The sequence below is a fragment of the Anneissia japonica genome, unplaced genomic scaffold, assembly GCF_011630105.1.
Source record: "Anneissia japonica isolate Jap-2015-1 unplaced genomic scaffold, ASM1163010v1 scaffold288252_len263706_cov166, whole genome shotgun sequence".
Classification (NCBI taxonomy): Eukaryota; Metazoa; Echinodermata; class Crinoidea; order Comatulida; family Comatulidae; genus Anneissia; species Anneissia japonica.
Genome location: NW_022703281.1, coordinates 219,383 through 234,918, shown reverse-complemented (window position 1 = coordinate 234,918; position 15,536 = coordinate 219,383). Strand labels below are relative to the sequence as shown.

Genomic DNA, 15,536 nt, shown 5'->3' with positions numbered 1-15,536 from the left:
TTTGTTATTATGATCGTACCTGCTATATGTTTGTGACATCATAGCTCTAATTCGTCTAGTGCTTAATGTACGCTAGCTGGTAACAGTCAAAACGTCGGAAGTAAATTCTCTTGTTCCTATTCGTTAGTTTATGTAAAACGAAAGTTGAATTCATGATTATAAAGCATCACCCATATTTAGAATGTGATTGTTCTATTAAAGTTGACTGGATATGAGTCATAATCCACAAAATATGAATAAATCTAGCCTACTAGGTTTCCGTCATCAGTATAAAAATTTAATAAACAATCTATTTTTGCTTTCCTCTACAATATATCGTATAAAAAGGAAATTGTAATAAATATTAGATCTGTTTAAACGGTGTACATATTACCATCAATACTGCCTAAATAACACTTCAGGCAATACATGAATACATCACCGAAAGTCAAAGATGACTAACTATCCAAATAAATAATTTGTTCGTCGCATATCTATACAAATGTATCATACATAAACTTAGCGTTTAAAACAAATAATACTTACAATAATCATAATGATATATGTTTAAAATACACAGTAGAATAGCGCATATTTGTAGTATAAAAATAAATAGCAATATACAGTACTAATCCTTTAATCTAAATCACTTATTAATGGTTTTCTATTAAAAGATATTGATTTATTCGTATTATAAAAATTATATTCAAGGCATATATGAAGTACTGATTCCAATAGTATTTAATTAATGTTTTTAAATATTTTAAATATCATTATTAGGTCTATTAAATTAAATTTATTTTACTTAGAAGAATAGTATCGAGTAGCATATAAAAATCATAACAATTTGGGAATCCTAATGAATGCAAAATGTGATTCAATAGGCACACAGATCTTCAACCATAATAACTACTAAATAATGTTATCTAAAATTAATTTCAATAATTTATAATTTCAATACATTGGAATGATTGGTAAATGTTCCGAAATTTATGAGTAAATTATATAAAATTATAGACCTTTATTTATCTGGAAAGGTAGACAAAACGGCCATGACACTAATGACAGACTATTTCAGAACTTGCAACTGGAAATACATGCAGTCTAGTTGGGATATAGGAGCCAGTGATGATTGTATACTTAACATTTTTACCGAACTAAAAAATCATAAATATTTTAAAAAGCTGTTGAGCCTTAATAGAAATATGATAAAGCAATTTGTTTTGGATAAAGGTTTTTCTTATATTTTTATACAGCATCTAATAGGCTATCGTTTTTATCAGATATTTTCAAAGTCAGTCAAAAGAATTTGTACGATTTAAATAAAGTAATACTAGACAACAGTTTTTCAGCAATGTGGTAGTTGCAACAGCCAGTCACAACTTAACTGCAAAAACATAATGAAAAATTGTGAAAAATAAATAACTGTTTACATCATGGCCTATTGCAAACACATTGTATTCCTTTAAGTTATTATATTGGCACACAATCTTGTACCTTATTACGTTAAAAAAAAAATCGGGTCGAGTCTCCTAACTATTGGTCAGTTGACTGTATTTCAGTTTTGGTTCAGTCTCACGACAAAACGACTTCAGCGACTATTACTAATTAACGTATATTAATCGTGTCTGATGCTGCAGCATACAACAACCATTGCACAAAGATAGAAAGTACTGCATAACAGCTATTCTTTCCTTTCAATATCGCTTGATGGCAGAGTAGACAGTTTATAAAGGATATTGACTGCGAACGTCATTTCTTAAATTCAGTCATATGATTGTGTTGTCTTCTTAAAGTCAAAAGGTTCCATATGCCCGGTGGGAGTGAAATGCATATTTTGATTGTTCGTTGTTATACTGTATAAAGTTTAACTCGCACAACCTTGACTGGACTACAACTCTGCAAAAGAAGTTGAAGGAGTTTTTTCATTCAATGACGGTGTTGGTTGGTAGAGTATTTTTGTCATTTTAATTTGTCACATGGTCACATGGTCATTTGTCCCATTTTGTCATTTTAATTTGTCACAGGATCTGCTTGACAGAAATTTGCTAAGTTGATGATATAAGCTGATTGCTTATTTCTATTTTAAATTTGTAGCATTTACATTTTTAAATCTCACTTTTTTTTTTGTAATTTCCGAAATAAAATGAATGGATAGATAGGATGATTGATTAATTGATTGAATATGCGTATTTTATACTCGGAAATTTAGTATCAAATACTAATCAATTGCATTCGGAGCCCTATGCACACAATACTGATTTTGAACATAATTTTATTTTGTTTGTAAAGCAAATGGTTCAAAGTAAATAATGATTTAAAATGGTAAGTACTGTACTAAGCCACCTTAGTTTACCCTTAATCCATTGTTTTTTCTTAAACGATCCTGTAGACACATCACATCTACGGTAAGATATCTACAATCAGCTTTCCTATTATCATAACATAGAACAAGGTTAATGCTACTTGATATTATACGTAAACTTACCATTTAATTTTGGCTTAGTAATAACTGACAGAATCATCACCCGAATCTTCGTTTATGAGGTCATTTGTTCTAAACCCACGATTCGGAAACCCATCAAATGGACTTGCACGAGAATTGTCTAAATAGCTAAACGGCGCATGGTCATCATAGATACCCTGTATAGAAATGTAAAAAAAATTTGCATTATGCCTGTTGTTGCTTTTATTAATTATTATTATTATCATTATTATTATTATTATTATTATTATTATTATATTACAGTATTATTATTATTATTCACTTATTATTATTATTATTATTATTATTTACAATTATTATTATTGTTATTATTAGGTTTTTTTTTTTTAAATGAAGGAACCGAAAAGCAAGGACTGATGTTTGTAGTGAGTATGATAATGATGATATTGATAATATTGAAGGTGATATGCTGATAGTGATAACTACATTGACAATTATATCTACTTACAATACTCTGCAGTTTAATAGGCCTAAGCGTAAGTGTATAGGGTAATTAGTTAAAGATATACATACATGTTGTTCAGCCGCCTCCATTCCAGTGACAACGTATGGTCTGATGAACTGACTACTACTAGATGCGTCATCGTTATACATATCAGGCCTCAGATTATCCTAGTAAACAAAAATTTGCATTTGAAAAATACAAATTCAGGTGGAAGTTGTATAAAATTATATTACATGAATGCCTACTGAAATCAATTTGTGACTTACAAAGCGACTAGACATGGCGTTAATAGCCCGAGCTACATGGGCCATGTGACCATTTTCACTTTCATCCATTACTGCTTCTGATGAGCTATTAGAATCACTCTCTGTACTTATGTTCCTGGTCGGGTTCCAGATGACTGCGGGATGACGAATGCTACTCGGCCAGGGCTGGGTGTCTTTTGGTTGCTGTCTTCTTTTTCGTCGCTTCAAAAGGAACAATAGGCATAGACAAGAAGCCAGAAGCACCACGAGGAATAAAATACTTCCAAATACCACTACCAACACCCGCAGAATTGTGTCACTGCCACTATCTATTTTTATTTCACACGTATTTCCACTGTAGCCGTCTAAGCAACTGTTGAATGAAAAATATTGTTAAATGTTATGATATGATTGATGCATACTATGACAAATATTAATTATACTGATCATTGTCATAGAATTAAGATAAAAGTTAATGGAAGTGCAGTGTCGGTGTACAAAGTGTGAACAATTTAAAAGTTTAGAACTCATAAATCAGATCTAAACTAGGTTTATGATGTAGTATTAGGAATGTAAATTTTCATAATCATATTTTTAATAGTTCAATTGCTTTTTATGACCTGATTTGTAGACGTATGACCTTGATTGCTATCATGATGTTATTTACACAAATACATAATTGGGGATACTGTTCATGTAGGCCCTAGTTATAAGGTGATAAATAACGTTTATTCTTGAAGTGTTCGGTGACTACTATAAGCAACCATAGCGCTAGAGTGCTGACTAGGCGACAAAGCAATGCAGAGTTGTGTACGTGTACCATCCAAGATGCCCGTTTTAGGAAAGCAGCACCCAGGGACGTAGCCAGGATTTTGAAAGGGGGGGAGCCGTCATGCGAATTACGTATGACCCCGACGGGGTCAAGGGGGCGAATCCCCCTGTGAAGTAGCGCACTTTGAACGTTCTTAGGACTGTTTGAGAGGATAAAGTGAAAATTGCAATAGACGCATTATAAATAAGCGCAAAAATAATTATATAATAAATCAACAGTGGCAAATCCAGGAATTCGAAAGAGAGGTGAACCAGGGCTGTCTCTTATACACATCTAGATGTGTAGACGTTTATCTGTTGATGACCTTTTGACCTCCTGAATTCTGCAATGAGATTTTCGGGTCGATTCAGCCGAGACGGCCCGAGTGGAGTTTCATGTAAATGTTTCGTACGGAAAAAATAATCGCGTACGGTACACCGCAACGCTCGAGTTTTGACATATCTCTATTCAAAACTGAGGGCGCAAATGAAATGAAGCTTTTTAATAGCTTATTATTGGCTAAACCTACATCAAACGTCATGTATGGGACACACCACGGATCTCTACTATAATAGCTGGTTTGCTCATTGGCTGGTTTTAGTGAGGCCACCGAAGCCATGTTGGAGGGCCTAAGTGACGTATCAATTTAGATAGGATCGTGGTTAGATAATTTGTAAAAAAAATTCTTAGGTTAAATTTGAATTTATTATTAAAATGTATTTATAAGAATTGTTATTTTTAACAATAATTTAAACAAATGCCAAAAGAAACTTGTTTAAAATGGTACGTAACTTAGGCCTTCCCAAAATGGCGTCAGTGGCCTCAATTTTTTCTGTACAAGGATTGGCCGATGAGCAATACAGCTATTATAGTACCGATCAGTGGGTACACACACACAGCTCTGCGTATTTCAAACACCTAATAAATTGGAGTTAGCGGTTTAGTATTATTATTACATATTATTACAATGAAGAAAATTATTACGTTATTATAGTAGCATAAAAAGGACACAATGTATGTTATAAAAAATATTCAAACATTAGAACTTAAGTATAAAATAAGAGATAGAAATAGCAATAATTAATAATAATTATAAAGATAGTATAAACATTGGTCTGTGTCAGGGATCGTTTAATGTTTCATAGAAGCATCCAAAAATAAAGGTTAGGCCTAATCATATTTTTGATTCACTATGCCCTTTGTCATCATTGTTTTTCTCCTTTCTAAGATGACAGAATATAAGTTGAAATGTTCAATCATGACCAGCAAATTGAAACTCAACAGAATATAATGTAATGTATTCATTAGGCCTACTAAGAATATTTTTTTTTTCATTAATTTTTTCTTCTTTTGAAAGTTGTAATACTGATATTGATATTGATATTAAATTTAAAGTGTGGGCTTATTCTGCATTGGTAATCTTGAATAAATAACAAAAAAAAAATTAATAAACAGCTATATAATTGAAGTAATCCTTCATGAGTTTGTATATTTACAATCTTGTATAAATGTTGTCCGAAGAATGTGGAAAAACAGCCATACAATATAATGCTAAAGTACTCTTATTATTGGGTATAAAGTAATTCAAGAGGAAACACAGCAGACAGAACATAGTACTCCTATTTTCGCCAAAAAAGGTCGGACTAAACTCTTAAACATTCACTATTTCGGATACAGAGAGGACATGCTGTTTTACTGAGTGCTCTTTCCTGGTTTTTGTTTGTTTACTCTATTTTACCTTTGACACAGTCATGCGCAATGAAATATTTGAAAACAAATCGCCGCGTTGTGTGATCGAAATGAATTTACTTTCAGTTACGCGGACGGGTCTCTCGTGGGTTGCCTTCACTCTCCATTGGGTCGTCATATAACTGGCCGCATCTTGTTCGAAAGCTTCCTATTATATCGGTACGTAAGTAACTCACCTGCATGATGGATCATATAAATCGTCTATTTCGCAAACACCACCATTCTTGCAATAGTCGTCTTCACAGACTATAGGGAACTCTGCAAAATATGGTAAACGGAATTATTGGTTGATTGAAGATCTTGAATTAAAGATTGCACAGTTAGCCATTTTGATTTTAAAAGATAACAACAGTACATTACATTAATTAAAATGAATTCTTCTTTTAAGGTAGCTGGCACTAAAGTCTGGAACAAACTACCAGCTGATATCAAACACTTGCTCTCAATTAACTGATTTAAGTGTAGGTAAAAGTCTTATGCATTTTCCTGATGTATAGTATTGTATTACTTTCCTCTGAGAGAAAATACCAAGGTTTAGTACTATGGGCTAACAGCTAATTCCCCTACGTTTAATAATGAGTATGGGACTACCCTTACCTTTACCTACCTCCATTATTAGTATTAACAATATCATTTTCAACACTGTTACCAAACCATTATGATAATTTTTGGCATTACAGCCATCACCACAACGACCATCATCATTAGTTACATATTTCTAATCACGTCATCAGAATTATGTTTAAAATCATCATCATACTTATTATCATCATCACCACCTCAATCACCACCACAATCGTAACCATTCTCTATCATGGTTTTACTAACTATTTTAACGGCTCGAGTGGATCACTCTTTAATTGAACAAACCTTGAACACTGGTCTCACTCGGATCAATGCGAACACTTATTGCGTTGTCAGTGGAGTACAGTCTGTCTTCAAAATCTGTTTCGTTGAGCAGTATATTAAGGAGTATTTCTGCCGTATCCGTTGAATTAACATAAAACAGAATCTCGTAAACAGCAATGATACTGCCCTCTCTGAATCCAATAATGCTGCACTCATAGAATGTGCTTGTAGTTTGTAAAGATTCAGCATATATACCACTAACCTGTCGAAATAGAGTTAAAATGTGCTATTGTTTTATGATGTAATGGCTTAGATGGCCACGTGTACGTATATTAACATGCTTAACAAGCAACATCATATAATGTTTGCATAGCAAAACTCTTAAATCTAATACATTTAAAACTCAAACAACCACCTGGTAATTTTTTGTCAGAACAATGCTAAATACCAAAATGTCACAGAAGCATGAGTAGCATAAAAAGAATAGAATAATCACGTACGGTGTACTATGTACATTATGTTGTAAATATATTCTTTTGAAAGTACAGTAACTTACAATGATGCATATATGTGTAGCGTAGTTTTGGTACTTGTCACTAGTTTTATCAAGCAGGGCCGGATCCCAATCTGCAAGTTCTGCCGATTTGTTGACTTCAATAATGCGTATCTGTCCTCTGAACCTCCGGGCAACTAAATACATACAACAATTATAAGCATCTTATCAAACTACCAAATCACTGGATTCAAATTATCCATTATTTAGTAACACATGATGTACATAGAATAGGACTACATAAAGTGTATCTAAATTAAAGCTGATTGGGAAACTAAAGCATCAAGAGAGACCTAAATTATATAGGGAGACAATACACTTGGATATATATTGATGAGGCTAATAATTATTTAAATATATCCAAAGCAACACTACAAAAGCAATGTTTATCAAATGTATTATCAAATTTTTTAAAAATTAATTATGTTTAAGAAGATGAGAAAATAATTGATGAACTGTGAAACTTGAGTGACTTGTATACATATACAAGATCTTGAAGTTATTTTGAAGATGAATGGGTAACCAATGGAGACGATCCAGAGTTGAGATATATACTTATGATTTTGAGTGAAAACAATGAGTCTTGGGCTACATTTAACCGGAGTTGTAATTTCTTCAGCAGCTTCCAGGACAAGCCATAAACATAAATTATAATAACACTATTATAATAATCCAGCCAAGGTGTAATTAAATGATGGACAAGTTAGTCTTTTTATGGCGGCTAGGTTGTCACGGACCAAGCCCAAGTTCAGCACAATGTCGCTTGCAAATTATGGGTTATTCTCCAAGCTTAAACCTTACCCATTTAATTATACAAAGTAATCTATTAAAATAACTCTTTTTGTTGATTAAGCTCAGGTTTATTCGTTCAATACAAACATTTTCCATTTATAAATTATGAGAATGTTGAATTACCTGAACAGATGCCATTGACACGCACTAAAGTTAGCTCACATTCGCAAACATAACTTCCTTGTAAATTTGTACACACCTCGCCCTGACCGTTGCATATTGAGGAAGCACACTCATTAATATCTGTAAAAATATAATTATTAATGTCATTAGTTTTAATACCATAAACAGGTCAATATTAAATGAACATAATAATTGTAACAAAAAATAGTTTCCTTACGTTTATTATTCCTGTTGCAATTTGCAAAACGATTAAGTAACAAATTAATTAAAAACATTGTAGAGATTTGAGTTAGATCTACTATGCTGTCCACATGAATTAAGTTATACATAAAGTTTTGTAAACGACCCACTTTTATTACTTACCCCTTGCATGTTTAGCCAAATGGCAGTCACATGAATGGAAATGTGTATTCTTATTGTATCCGCTATATTGTTATTTAATTGTTGATTTATCAGTAAATACATTGTACATTTTGATGATCTTTTGAATGCCTAATTGAATATTATTAGCTCAATACTTGCCAGTTTTTATATGCAATTAAAAATACACCATTGGTACATACCTTCACAATTTCCATCAACACTGGTATAACCCGAAAGGCAGTCACATCTATAACTTCCGATCAGATTAGTGCAAACCTCATTAGCGCCAGTACACGGCAAGTCATCGCACTCGTTTATGTCTATTCAGAGAGAAAATTTAAAGGAAAAAATTAAAATATTTCAATTTCGTTTCATATAATTTACATTACAAATTTGTTTATTTTCTAGTAGAGACTCTGAGAGCAATGCTTACGACCCCTGTTGCATGAACATATCACATTTCATAATATGAATTAGAAAGATATTTTTTGCTCACACAGGTACACGTCTTTACTTAAATCCAGTTAAATAAATAAAAAAAAGAATTTAAATGAATATTTATTTAGAAGGCAAGCCCTAAAACCATCATCCTTACCTGTGCATATGTCAGTTGTGTTGCGGCTGTAGCCAGGTTGACATTCGCAGGCATAACTTCCGTTTACGTTTATGCACTGTTCACTTGATACGTTACAATCATTAGTATTGTCTGCGCATTCGTCAATATCTGTAAAACGCATCATGTCTCGTAAAAATTCAAATTATACAGTGCATTTTATACTATATAAGACAAATTATACAATTAAGTTTACCGTACCTTCACATAATCCATCAACACTGATGTAACCGGATTGGCAGTCGCACCTATAACTTCCCATCACATTAATGCAATCTTCACTAGCATTGGAACATGGGGAGTCATCACACTCGTCTATATCTATTCAAGGGCAAAATTTAAAAGAAACAATTTTCAATAATGTATAGGTAATTTTTTTACAATTTTGATTATGCATTTGTATGTTCCTGGGCCCCATGGAGGAATTTTGTTTCTGAACAGGAATCCCATTTCAAAGGAGAAATAAATATAAATGAAGTATTCACATTTCACATTTATGTCATTGAAAATTTAATTTGACTTTATTTGTTACAAAAAATCACATCATTGCAGTGTTTAAAATGGATTTTTTAGGAAAGCAAGCTTCTGTGAACAACCATCCATACCTGTACATGTGAGATTACTGTCGCGACTATAGCCAGGTTGACACTGGCAGGAAAAGCTTCCATTCACGTTTATACACTGTTCAATTGAAACATCGCAGTCATCAGTATTGGTTGCGCATTCGTCAATATCTGTAAAATGTATTGTCCTTGTCAAAAAGCATTTAATACTTAAAAATACTATAGTGTATAATCATGGTCCCCAGAAAAAGGATTTAAATGCGAAAACAGTATACTTACCTATGCAAGTGTCGTTGTTATTTGTAAGCTCATATCCGTCACTACATGTATGACACTTGTAGTTGCCATTCTCAATGTAAACACAAGTGGTAAAAAATCTCTCGGAACAGTTGTCAGTATTAGCTTCACATGGGTCGACTGTAGTATATTAGAAAATATAGGAGAAAAGGATACATTATATAAATCTTGCAACTGTTGACTAGGGAAGTAAATAATCCTCATTTTACAATACCTCAATGCAATGTATGGTGTTTTCCCCCCAAAAAGCAATGATAAATACGAAACAAAATATACTTTAATTCAATTTATACTAAAACTTTAGGTAGGTGTTTTTCATACTTGATAATTTCGACAACACAACAGAGACCGATAATTCATCCAGCTAGACACATCGATTCGAAATATCTTAAACACTCAAATAATGTCTTCAACCTACCAGGAAGTATAGATGCCGTCTCTGCTAGTGAAACTTTATTGTTTGGCTCAACAAAGTCTTTATCTCTTCCTTCCAAATTTGCCAAGAAAACTCGCAGTAATCTCTCTTCACTAATATCAGATCCCTGACGGAACTTTACAGTAAAAATTGTCTCAGCACCGCCGGATATATTTGTGAAGCTATTGGTAACAGTTTCTAAGAAACTCGCTGACAACTCTGTTCCTTTAAAGTATGCATTCATCTATGGAAATGTATTTTTTTCAAGAAAATGTATTTTTTTTATTACAGATGTAGATTAAGATCGATGTTTGATTATTTATTCTTGGATAAATGCTAAATATACATATGTAGATTACCATCCCAATAGCAGCTTACTGTCGCTAAATGTTAAACTTTAATAGTAGTCATAAGAATGTGGCAATATTGTAGCCTTTATTGCAGACAAACAGTAATAATTTTATTATTAACTTTGGCAACAATAAGTCGATTCCGGTAAATGACCTACTATTTTAGAACTAATAATATGAAGAATATAATTATATATTATATAATTTATACATATAATATATATAATTATAAACATAGATCTACATTGTGGGTTGACCACTGTTACATTCTTCCTTCTAGAAACAATTAGTTTTCATTTTATTTATGGTAGTTACTTATTTCTAATACATACTTGGTTAATATTTTATCATTGGAATTTTTGTTAAGGAAATTACGCTCAATATCGTTACTAGTTCCTTAGCTTAATCAGAGGTTGGAAAATAACCCATTAGTTACTTGCATCGTCATTGCTCTGAATTGCGTTGGATGTGATCATTGACTATAATTTATGCATAGAGGGCTATTTAGCTTTATCTTCACAACGACAAGGGCTGAAATAAATAAAGTATCGGGAAACGCCAGCTCTCCCCAAAGATGCAATGAGTTATTTAAAATGTGCACAAGCCAAAACGCCTTTACGTCCTGATCTGAGAAGGTTTGGTTCTACCAACTGAACCATGGGCAAGGAGGGTTTCCAACCAGCAGATGTTTTAAGATGTTGAGCCACCCACAAGTATGTAAGAGACATAGAAATTTACACAATCACATATAAGAAATAATAACAAATGTACTTACGTCGTTAGCAATGTCTATCATAGCTTGTTCCAAGTCAAGTAGGTGGTAATAATCATCAACCACCCAACCAAGCAAATCAGTAAAAACAACTCGCAGCATAATTGCCTCAACAGCTGAACAAATTTAAAAAACATTGTTATAAATTATGTCTCTTCGTGTTTCCTTTATGGCTTTATTTTTGATAATTATTGTTAGTTGAATAAAGGATACTGTAACAATGTTATTTCAAAGTATTTTTATATATTTTGAATATTGTAAGTATTGACAAATACTGTAAGAATATCTGATAAGTCTGAAAAAATATCTGATAGAAACCTAGGAGCCTTATAGACTGAAGGAGATTTGCTGACAAAAACATTTTACGAACACATTTTACACACACACACCCACACCCACATACATATAAACATAAACATTTTAATTATAATCATACAATGACTATTAATTATAATAATACATAATTATTTATTTTCATGAGTAAAGTTTAAAACATACCAACGCAATTTCCACTTTCGTTGAACGTGTTGTCATTACATGGACAATTGTAGGTGCCAAGCAAGTTGATGCATTGTCTGTTTTCATTCTCAGGACAGATGTTAGGATCTTGCATACACTCATTGATGTCTAAATTAATGCAATTTGATTATGAATATTACTATTAAAAACAACCAATTCGTGCGGTCTTCGGTATCGATTAATTATTTTGACATGGGAGTGTGTTATATTTTTGTCCTACATACTGGACCCATTTAACATTCATACCTTGACACATCACTCCGTCACCTGAATAGCCACTGTTGCATGTGCAATCAAATGAACCAATGGTATTGCTACATGTAGCATCCTCTGCACAATTGTCTAGCTTGTACAAGCATTCGTCGTAGTCTGTAAAAACAATGAAATGATAATATATTGGCATGTTACCTAGCCATGTTCTTTTTCATTCAAAAAATTCCTTTCCAAACTATGCAATAAGGCATCATTTGTAGTAGATCTGCATCCTCTTGATTGACAAAGATGAAATTAATTGTAGTAGATACATTATTGTAAAATTATACATATAACATCTATAATCTGCTTAATAAAAGTATGTGCGACAAAATATTTTATTATCATTTTACTGTATAAAAGAAATATGCGACTTTTCGAGTACAAATTCAACCAGACACTTGATTTCTAAGAACATAGAGAGATCTAGTTTATTTTTCTTGCAGCAGTCAAATCTTTCTGAAAGTACTTTTTAGTATAAGTTGCACTACATTGTTTAGTACTAAGTATATTTATTGTCTATAGTATTCATGTTTTGTCATCTATGTGAAAAGGAGTAAATGCAGTCTTCTTCAAACATGTATTATAATAATATAATAATATAATGCATATCTGTATATAATTACCAACACAGCTTCCGTTTCGTGCGTTACCGCCATCTTGGCTGACGTATCCTATGTTACAAGAACAAGCATATGAACCTTCTGTGTTAAGGCATGATGCATTGTCGTCGCAGTCATCAGACTCGTCCTGACACTCGTTGAAATCTAATTGAAAAAAGGTATGGTATTTAAACAGTCACAATAAAATGAGAATTTCATCTATTTTAAATACAACAAAATTTTTTAGTTGTTGATATCATTATAACAAGTAAACAGAATTAAGGGTCATAGTAACATTAGCTGTATCCTTGGTTTGTTAGTCTTATGTACAATGGGTGCGATATCTAATAGTTTACTAAAAAGTATACTGTAAATCGTGTGTAACTTCAGAGAAAAATTAATAATAATTCATTCATATTGAACAAATTCCATTAAAATATGTTCAAATTCACATTACAATCAAATAGACAAGAATACAAGTTTACAATATAAAAGAGAAGTTAAAATTAAGGAAAGCTAATATTCTGGAAAGCTAAAATTTAACAGCATACTAAAATTACATAAAATTGCATCACAGAAAAGTTGAACAATAAAATACATATTAATCAGAAATGCAACAAGATATCAAAACCGTCAATTAATTAATTCATCAATTAATTATGAATTATAACACATTAAATTACATTTCCAAATAAGGAGTACAAAACATCAAATGATTATTTCGATTAGGTGTTTTAAAAAATCTTAGCATCCACATAATCGTACCTATACAGTCATTTCCACTTGCAATGTATCCCGAACGACACTCGCAGTCGTATGAACCATCAGTATTGACACAATCTGCATTGACTGAACAATTGCCGATAATACATTCATCGATATCTATAAAGCAATAAAGATTTGGACTTCTTGATGTTTGATGCAAAATTATAAATGCCATTCATAAAACCTAAAAGCTTAACACAAAACTAACTTTAACTTGTCAGATAAATTGTTTAGTATTTGTTTTGAGGACAGTTTCACACTCTTAAGCTTTGTCAGATAATTTCCAATGGTTGTTCTTTAGTACTACATAACAAATTTTCTTTAAAACTCCCTGAGCAGTTTGCGTAGACATTTGTGTGCTAAAATAAAAAAGACTACCCCACATTAAACACAAATATTAAAAACGCAAAGCAATTAAATTATATGTATTAAACACAAAATTATCATAGAAATAATTACCACCTTACTGTAATATAATATACAAACAAAATGCTGTATTTAGAAAAAAAAATCTTACCAATACAGGTCCTTTGGTCATTTGCTAACTCATATCCCATATCACAGTAGCATGTGTAACCTCCTTGTGTGTTGTTACAGCTTCCAACCCTCCTATCACAAAGGTTTAGAGTGATGTTATCACACTCATCCACGTCTAGATAAAACGATGGTAAAATGTGTCAAAAATGTTGATATTAGCTTTTAGAGTTGACACTGACATGCACCTAAATTATCACGATGGGCCTAGCTCTCGGTATCCGCAGTGCAGTGTTAAAATAAGCATTAGGCAGTTTTTGCCCGCATGACGGTAACCTTAACGTTATCGGATGATGTCATAATTTATTCATCTTGCGTTGCGGACCACATTAATTTCAGGATCTTACATGCTGTACTAACGTTTAAGTTAAGGTTAACTTCCTGCAGCGAAAACTACCTATTGTTAAATATTCCCAATATAAAAGTCGAGATTTGTATCTACAGTTGATCTTTGTCCCCACAAGCATTCTTAAATATTTCCTATTTATATAGGGTCTAATAAAATTGTATTTGTTTCTTTCTGATTTTATTACTTTCAAAATAGTTGGTTATTTGTTTACCAGATAGTATTTAAAGTTGGTTTACACTACCTATACATGTTGTGTTATCTGTAATATCCTCCACGTATCCATTTAGACAAAGGCATTGTGGCTGGCCATCAAGAAAGCAGTCTGCATTGGTACATGAGCCTTCCGTACACATTTGAACAGCTTTGAAAGAAATACAGTTAGGAGGACGGAGATAATTTAACATAATATTGTACAACAAATTACAGCTGTTTAATTAGAAATATAACATGGGTTTTTTTTCTTTAAAAAAATAGACACATTACATGGGCGATGTTACTTTTCAATATATTGCACGATTCGTGATATGAAGATATATATTAATTCTGTGTGAAACAATTAATACAATAAACTGACTAAGTTTTGTTGAAAAATACTTCACATATTTAACAGAATGAAAATATTATCTCATAGTGTACCAATACAATACACTTGTTGTAGTCGAGGATGTAGTAGTTTACTGTAGACTACAATGATGTTTTAGAGCATCCACTATCTTTAGTCTAAGAATATGTGTCTGTTAGTGTCTCATAACTTAGTAATTAGTTTGTTTATTAGAATTTAACAAAATACTCAAGTTCCTAACCTGCAAAACTTTGGATTTGTAGCTTTTTTTTTTTCAATATACATTTTATATACTATTTTTCGTAAACTCACCTGTACAACTTATTTGGTTGGAATCGAGTTGGAAACCCTCAGAGCAGTTACACATGTAGGAACCATCAGTGTTTATACAAATTTGTTGACAATTATCCGTTCGCAATTCACATTCGTTCACATCTATATTTATATAATTTTAATGGATAAACAAATGATAAAGTTATGATATTAGTTTTTTTTTAAATTATTTCATAAGTATATTGATAAATCAAT

The 15,536-nt window shown here is 32.0% G+C and overlaps 1 protein-coding gene across 1 annotated transcript in view; it reads right to left on the bottom strand.

The window, feature by feature from the left end:
• Positions 1 to 259: 259 nt before the first annotated feature.
• The window catches only part of LOC117104379 (mucin-4-like), a 54,009-nt gene continuing 38,732 nt past the window's right edge, over positions 260 to 15,536 (bottom strand). The window contains exons 22-43 of the mRNA XM_033245203.1: positions 15,321 to 15,443; positions 14,688 to 14,807; positions 14,081 to 14,215; positions 13,564 to 13,680; positions 12,823 to 12,963; positions 12,191 to 12,313; positions 11,924 to 12,052; positions 11,429 to 11,541; positions 10,307 to 10,547; positions 9,871 to 10,008; positions 9,634 to 9,762; positions 9,230 to 9,349; positions 9,011 to 9,139; positions 8,616 to 8,735; positions 8,053 to 8,172; positions 7,141 to 7,274; positions 6,606 to 6,846; positions 5,912 to 5,993; positions 3,197 to 3,548; positions 2,999 to 3,097; positions 2,468 to 2,622; positions 260 to 1,878 (exon numbers count right to left, since the gene is read on the bottom strand). Of these exons, the coding sequence (XP_033101094.1) occupies positions 2,482 to 2,622; positions 2,999 to 3,097; positions 3,197 to 3,548; positions 5,912 to 5,993; positions 6,606 to 6,846; positions 7,141 to 7,274; positions 8,053 to 8,172; positions 8,616 to 8,735; positions 9,011 to 9,139; positions 9,230 to 9,349; positions 9,634 to 9,762; positions 9,871 to 10,008; positions 10,307 to 10,547; positions 11,429 to 11,541; positions 11,924 to 12,052; positions 12,191 to 12,313; positions 12,823 to 12,963; positions 13,564 to 13,680; positions 14,081 to 14,215; positions 14,688 to 14,807; positions 15,321 to 15,443 (3,047 nt within the window). The 3' untranslated portion in view covers positions 260 to 1,878; positions 2,468 to 2,481. The remainder of the gene's footprint in view (positions 1,879 to 2,467; positions 2,623 to 2,998; positions 3,098 to 3,196; positions 3,549 to 5,911; positions 5,994 to 6,605; positions 6,847 to 7,140; positions 7,275 to 8,052; positions 8,173 to 8,615; positions 8,736 to 9,010; positions 9,140 to 9,229; positions 9,350 to 9,633; positions 9,763 to 9,870; positions 10,009 to 10,306; positions 10,548 to 11,428; positions 11,542 to 11,923; positions 12,053 to 12,190; positions 12,314 to 12,822; positions 12,964 to 13,563; positions 13,681 to 14,080; positions 14,216 to 14,687; positions 14,808 to 15,320; positions 15,444 to 15,536) is intronic.